This window comes from Melitaea cinxia, chromosome 12 (assembly GCF_905220565.1).
Source record: "Melitaea cinxia chromosome 12, ilMelCinx1.1, whole genome shotgun sequence".
NCBI lineage: Eukaryota > Metazoa > Arthropoda > Insecta > Lepidoptera > Nymphalidae > Melitaea > Melitaea cinxia.
In genome coordinates, this window is record NC_059405.1 from 3,863,109 (window position 1) to 3,871,330 (window position 8,222).

The window sequence follows — 8,222 nt, forward strand, 5'->3', positions numbered from 1 at the left end:
TAATTATCTTTTTATTGCCCTTACATTTTATTTAAATATACAAAAATCTCATCTAATCAAAATAAAAGGTATGCGAAATGATGCGATAGAGAGATACGTCATATCCTCTCGAGAATCACAATAAATGTGTACATTACTGTAATCATTACATTAGACATAGACATTTAGCAACTAACAATATCCTTATGTCAATTTTTAAGACAAACATGAGCTTAAAGAAACTGTAAGATTGTTTTTCTAAATACTTACATGTAGTAAAAATTAGAGCTAATAATTTATGTTGTCAATATTATTGAAATAGTAATTATATTTTCATACGAAAATAAAATATAACAGTCACGGATTGAACAGAGGTTGTTTTACCAAAAAAAAAAAAAAAAAAACTATAAAACTGATTAAAGCTCGACTAATTACAAGATCGAACTATTATGAAAATAACATAAAAAAGAAATAATTTTAACTACTACATAATAAATATAACGTTATTTTTGACTCGTTTGCGTTCAATGTAAATTAATTTACTGAAATATTTGTTATTTAAATATTATTTTAAATTTTTAATAAAAAATAATATCTTAAATAAAATAAAGTAAAGCTCCTTTTAGTTGAAATGCTCCATATATCATGAACTGTGCCAGTTTCATCCGATCTCCGGTAAGTCCATAGCTGTGTTACGATGATAAAAGTTTAGCTTTAATGGGACTAAAATGTTTCATTTTTTATTTATTACATTTCAGTGTCATTAAGCGTTGAGCTGACACGTCTTTTGCGATAACGTAAATGGCATTACGTGTTAAAGCAATAATTTATAAAGAAATAAATTCATAACATTTTTTACTAAACAAATATTTTTAAAGAATATTTTTATTTATAAGATGTACAACAAAAATAAAACAATTTTGATGCAATATATTCACACAACATATAATTTACCAAACTGGTCACATAAAATTTCGTGACTTTTTAAAGTTTTTTTACAATTTTATTTGCATTAACATAATTTAACGATTTGGTTTTATCATCACAACGCCACTTTTACATTAACGAATCAGTCTCAAATAGTTTGAGAACAATTGTTGCTTATAATGTTGTATTTCGCACTCTTCATTACTGACATAAAAACATAGCTATGATGTCACAGTACAGCGATAAAATAATTTAGTAGTGAATAGGCTAACATCATGGTAAAATACGATTTAAAAATAGAACATCAATCTGACAGATTTGGCCAGTCGATATATTTTGAATGATTTATTTCGATGAAACATGCAACGAACGTTTCTATTCGTATTCGCTACTACTGCATCTCACAGTTTTTTACGTTGACTGTTTTATGCTTCGAAATTATAGTCTTATAGTATTTAAATTATTTTATAGTTTGTTTGTGTTTGTATAAATAAGTATTTATATTTCTATATGCAATATTTTATTATATTGAAAAACTTTATTGGTTACTAGCGACCCGCCCCGGCTTCGCATGGGTGCAATGCTGATACTAAATATACTACGAATGTTTAGAACGTTTACCAATATTGTGTATAGTTAAATATCGTTGTATGTTAAATTAGTCAAGCGCTCGACAGATGGCGTGCGGATCAAAATAGATCGCGCTAAAACTTTATTTACGTGGTATAGTATGTAAGATTAGTAATTTAAATAAACGAACGATCGAGCTATCGGACGTCGGTGTCGGTGGTCGATACGTAGATCAGAATACTGTCGTGGTTTTATTTATTCAACCCTTCAAGTATTTCACAACTAGTTCAAAGTCGACCCCCAGCCGCCGTAGCACGCCAAGTGTTTAAACATTTGGTTCATCGAGCCGGACGGATCTGTTCCTGGATTTTTGATTAGTAACCCGTCGTTGGTTACACCCCCGCGTACTCGCAGTGGATCGCTGCACGAAGAGTACGTGCAAAATCCAGTTTCCAGGAGAAGACAGTACAACCGACGCGCCATCTTCCGGAGGATAGAAACATCCAGTCCAAGCTTTCAACGAGCCACAATAGAGGGCACCACCAGTCATTTGTATAGTGACAGATCAACCAACATAGCAGTGAGTCAGTGAAGTGCAATTGTAAGTACATTTAATATTCCTAATCAAATAGTGCAGTGTATTAAAATCAAGTAATTTTGAACTTTAAATACATCAAGATTTTAGCTTATAAAATATTTAAAGAAATTTGGACTTAGTAAATTTTATAAACTTTTATGAAGAGATCAAGGACTTAGTAGTTTAAAGTTAGTTATTAATTTAGTTGTAAGATTGTTTGCATGTTAGACTTAGAATTATTTTAGAAAAAACGAGGGAACGGGGAACCTATGCCCGATTTTTTGCCGAGTAACTTTATTATTTAAACACTTGTAAAATTTTCGGTAATTTTTAGACATGTATTTCTACCCTCATTATTTTAGTTTTATTTTGTTGTTGTGATTTTAAGTTTATTTTGTTTGTTATTTTTACTACTTCATTTCATCAAGTTTGCATTTGTTTTAAACGTTTATAGGAAATATTTATAATTGTTTTAGTAAATTAAATATATAATAAATATCGTAACAATGGAGGGATTAGTCAATGTTTTGAAAGACATCCAAAATGTTATCCAAAAAGGTTTAATTAACTTTAAAAAGAGTCCTAAGGATAGGCTAACTGTAGAGTATATGGAAACTAGACTTGAGTTATTAGAAAATGATTGGGCTTTGTTTAAAGAAAATAATACAAAACTTCACGAAAATTACAAGGCTCAAGAGGTTAAACCATTCGTTGATATTTATGATAGTGCTGAGGACACATATATTACTTATAAATGTTTAATAAAATCATTGTTAAATAAATGTAAATCAACAAATGAGCATAAAACTAATGAAAAATCTAATTTAAAATCAAGTTCAGTTAAGTTACCTAGAATCGCCATTCCTACTTTTAGTGGTAAATACAGTGAATGGACGACATTTCGTGATTTATTTGTGTCGCTTATAGATAAAAATGAACATTTAGACAATGTTGAAAAGATGCATTATTTAAAATTACACTTAACGGGTGAAGCTGAACAATTTGTAAGGCATAAAGAAATTTCTGATTTAAACTACTCTCAATGTTGGTCGCAGTTAGAAAAACGATACAGTAATAAAAAATATCTTTCGAATTGTATATTAAAAAGATTGTTTGGTCAGAAACGTATTTCAGTCGAGTCAGCTACGGGTATAAAGGAGTTGCTCGACACGACTAATGATTGTTTGAATGCGCTCACAAATTTAAAGGTTGATGTATCTACATGGGACATTATCATCATCCACATAATCGCTTTTAAACTCGATCCTGAAACACGTAAACAATGGGAATTAAGTACAAATAATTACGACTCTAATGAATTGCCTACTTATGAGCAGTTTGCCAACTTTTTAGAGAATCGTTTTCGCGCTCTTGAATGTATAGAACCAAAAAAAGTTCATCATGCCGCCGGTCCACATTCGTCTAAAGCAATGGTAGCGGTTAGTTCCGGAGGGATACGTTGCGAATATTGCACCGAGTCACACAAACTTTGTTTCTGCAAGAAATTTGCGAAACAAACAGTTGAATTTAGACGTGATTTCGTTGTAAAAAATAATATGTGTTTTAACTGTCTAGGTAGTAACCATAATGTGTACAACTGCCGAAAACAGACAAAATGTAAAGTTTGTCAAAAACGTCACCATTCGTTACTGCATCCGAGCGGTGACACTGTTATTCAAAATCAAGATACTAAAGCAAATTTGACTACTGTTAATGCTAGCTCATCAACTAGTACTAATCATGTAGTTTCGTGCTTATCTAAAGATAAAGTACTCACGCCTCGACAGGTTTTATTAGCCACAGCGCTTGTAAAAGCCAAGTCCAAGGGGGGTGATTACAAACTAGTTAGAGCCTTGCTCGATCAAGGTTCTCAAGCGTGTTTGATAACAGAGTCCACAGTACAATACCTAAGACTTACTAAAATTCCTGTTAAAGGAATAGTATCAGGATTAGGTAATAGGTCAACCATTTCAAAGTATATGGTACATTTAAATATTCAGTCACGTATAGATCCAGAGTTCAAATTACAAGTAACGGCTTATGTGCTTAGTAAAATTACATCATACTTACCTGAACAGAGCATAAATAATAATGTTTTTGAGTGGATCGACATGAACAATTACGATTTAGCCGATCCTCAGTTCAACCAATGTAATAAAATTGATATTTTATTAGGTGCAGATGCCTACAGTTGCATATTAAAAGAAGGCATAATGAGAAGTCCAGATAGAGGTTTAATTGCGCAAAACACCAGCATAGGATGGATATTATCAGGTGCTGTAAACAGATCAAACAATATTGCATATAGGACAAATTCTAATATAACAGTAATGCATACCCAAATGAAAGAAGATGAGATTCTCAAACGATTTTGGGAAATCGAAGAACAAATTAATAATAAAAAGATGCTTACTCCAGATGAACAAAAATGTGAAGAATTCTATAAAACTACTACCTCGAGGCAAGAAGATGGAAGGTACGTAGTAAGATTGCCGTTCCGTATCGAAGATCCTCAATTCGAAAATACACGTGCTATAGCTGAAATGAAATTTAAGTCATTAGAAAAAAGATTACAAAAGAACAAAAAATTAAAACAACAATATACAGATGTAATAAATGAATACTTACAGTTAGATCATATGAGACCTGTAAAAGAGGGTGACAACAAAAAGAAAGTGGCGGTTTACTTACCTCATCACGCTGTTATTCGAAACGACAAAACCACAACCAAAGTTCGAGTAGTATTTAATGCCTCTGAAAAATACGGTAAAGGTGTTTCGTTAAATGATACCTTGATAGCTGGTCCAACGTTGCAGGCTGATTTGAGATACACAGTGATGAAATGGAGGGTTTATCCTATTGGTCTCGTGGCTGATATTGTTAAAATGTATCGCCAGATAAGGATAGCTGAAAAAGACACTATGTACCAAAGAATACTATGGCGAAAAGACCCTAAAGAAGAAATTAAGGATTACGAGTTGCTAACGGTCACATTTGGTACGACTTCAGCACCATACCAGGCAGTTAGAACTCTGCACCAGATCGTGTATGATGAAGGTGAAAAATACTCAAACGCTGCTGATAGGGTTTTAAATAGTTTCTACATGGATGGTTTGATGACAGGATGCTATAGTATTGAGGAGGGTGTAGAAATATATAAAGAAATGACAGAATTATTAGGAAAAGGTGGAATGTTATTACAAAAGTGGAATAGTAATGATCAGGAGCTATTAAAAAGGATAAGTTCAGTAGGAATTGAAAAAGATCTAAGGAAAGCGGATACAGCAAAAATAGAAACTAAAGCAAAACAAGGACAAATAGGAAATGACAAGGAAAGGGTTATAGAGGATAAGGATGTAGATATAAAAATAGATAACATTATTAAGATTTTAGGACTTACTTGGAACCGTAGTAAAGACACATTCCAGTACACGGTGAATCTCCCGCAGCTAACAAATACACCTGTAACAAAAAGAGCTGTAATTTCAGACATAGCAAGATTATTTGATCCTCTGGGATGGTTGGCTCCAAGCATCGTGTTAGCAAAAATATTTATTCAAAAATTATGGCTTGCAGGAATCGGTTGGGATGAACAATTAAGCACGGATCTGGTACAAGAATGGCATACTTACCGTCAGGAACTATCTCTTCTTACCAAGGTTATGCTACCACGTTGGCTTGGCACTAACGCAAACGATGATCTTGAGCTTCACGAGTTTTGTGACGCTTCCAAGGCTGCCTACTCAGCGGTAGTATACTTGCGAATGATTGATGTCACAGGTAAGATCAAGGTTGCTTTGTTGGTGGCGAAAACTAGAGTTGCTCCTATCAAGCAGATCAGTATTCCTCGTTTAGAATTGTGTGGGGCAGTTCTTCTTTCAAAGTTGTTAATAGAAACCGCAGAGATATTGAAGATCTCATCCAATAATATTTACGCTTGGACAGATTCCACTATTGTTTTGGCTTGGCTTAACAGTCACCCAAGCAGATGGAAGACATTCGTGGCCAATCGCACGTCAGAAATATTGTCATCCATGCAACCAACTCAGTGGTTTCATGTGTCAACCACAGAAAACCCAGCAGACGGTGCTTCACGTGGAGTTTTACCCAGCCTGCTTCTTGAGAATACACTTTGGTTTTCTGGACCAACCTTTCTAAGAGCAAAATTAAATATAAAAAGTAAAAGATCAGAAGAATTTAAAACAGAATTAGAACAATCAGTTAAAGTTCACGTTGCAGTAACATCAACTAACGATTGTGACATATTTACAAGATTTTCATCTTTATCTAAACTTCTTAGAGTAATAGCATATTGTCGTCGTTTCTTGAATAAACGATCTATCAAAACAGAGTATTTACAGAAGAAAGAAATAGACCAGGCATTAGAATGCTGTATTAGAAAAACTCAAGAAAGTATATTTACAGAAGAATACACGCAATTACAGGAGAAAGGATTTTTACAACTAAAATCAAGTAAATTAAAGTCGCTCTGCCCTTATTTGGATGATAAAGGTTTGATTAGGATTCAAGGGAGGTTAGAAAAGTCTTCTTTAAATGAGGAAATGAAGCACCCAATAGTGTTACCAAACAATGCTCATTTTACTCACCTTATAATAGCGGACGCACATACTAAAACCCTTCATGGAGGTCCTCAGCTGATGCTGAACTATTTAAGAACAGCCTATTGGATCCTTGGAGTTAGGAATTCAGTGAAGCAACACGTTCGAAAATGTGTAACATGTGCCAAACAAAGAGCCAGTACCAAGGCTCAATTGATGGGCGACCTACCGTCTGTCAGATGCACACCTGCGAGGCCATTCTTGCATAGTGGGGTTGATTATGCGGGCCCTATAAATGTTAGGACGACGAAAGGGCGTGGTCACCATTCGTATAAGGGCTATATATGTTTGTTTGTTTGTATGTCTACTCGCGCTTTGCATCTCGAAGTAGTTAGCGATATGAGCACACAAGCATTTCTAGCAGCATTTAGACGATTTGTGGCTAGACGGGGTCATTGTGCTAAATTATATAGCGATAACGGCACCAATTTTGTAGGTGCTGCTAGAGAATTGCAACAATTAACACATTGCCAGGCTTCTATAGCAAAACATTTAGAGGCTAATAATACAGAATGGCATTTCATTCCTTCTCATGCACCTAATTTTGGGGGTCTGTGGGAGGCAGGAGTGAAATCTACCAAATTTCACCTAAAAAGGGTCATCGGTGATGCAACACTCACCTATGAGGAACTAACAACTCTTCTTAACCAAGTTGAAGCGTGTCTAAATTCGCGACCGATTAGTGTGATTAACTTGAATGATCCTGGCGAACCGATACCATTGACACCGGGACATTTTTTAATAGGAGAACCATTAATATCAATTCCAGAATATAAGGATTATGAAAGTTCAAATGTATATTCTCTAACACGTTGGCAATTTGTTCAACGGATGTTGCAATCATTTTGGAGACGCTGGTCTCAAGAATATTTAAGCAACTTGATGCATCGATACAAATGGTCTTCTAAATCTCAAGAATCGAAGGTTGGAGACATAGTTCTCATAAAGGAAGACAATTTGCCCCCTAGTCGTTGGTTAATGGGTCGTATTTTGGAAAAGCATCCCGGTGATGATAAAGTCACGCGTGTGGTTACATTACGTACCAAATCCTCAATTATTAAAAGGCCAACCAATAAATTATGTATTTTACCAATCGCAGATCAATGAAATATTATGTATATTTTAAGTATTTTTTTTATTGTGTTAAACTTTAGAAAAGAAATTATGTATTTATAATTTTTACAATTGTTAACTTTATATCTTAATTTCATATAAATGAACTTTATAATGTGTTAAAATTAAAAGGTTAAATTCATTTACAGTTTATGTAGCAAGTATTAAAAAAAAATGTACATCATCTAGTCTAATTCATAGTTGTCATAAATCATGGTTTTACAGTAACTTAAGAAGGACATTCTGTCACTAAATGTCCTTGGTGGGCGCTATGTTTAGAACGTTTACCAATATTGTGTATAGTTAAATATCGTTGTATGTTAAATTAGTCAAGCGCTCGACAGATGGCGTGCGGATCAAAATAGATCGCGCTAAAACTTTATTTACGTGGTATAGTATGTAAGATTAGTAATTTAAATAAACGAACGATCGAGCTA

General features: G+C 33.8%; 1 protein-coding gene across 1 annotated transcript; it reads left to right on the forward strand.

Annotated features, from left to right (window-relative positions):
- The first annotated feature begins 2,559 nt into the window (after window positions 1-2,559).
- Window positions 2,560-7,779, forward strand: LOC123658661. The gene is made up of 2 exons (XM_045594021.1): window positions 2,560-2,751; window positions 2,854-7,779. The coding sequence occupies exons 1-2, from the start codon at window positions 2,560-2,562 to the stop codon at window positions 7,777-7,779; spliced, it is 5,118 nt and encodes a 1,705-aa protein (XP_045449977.1).
- Window positions 7,780-8,222: the final 443 nt, after the last annotated feature.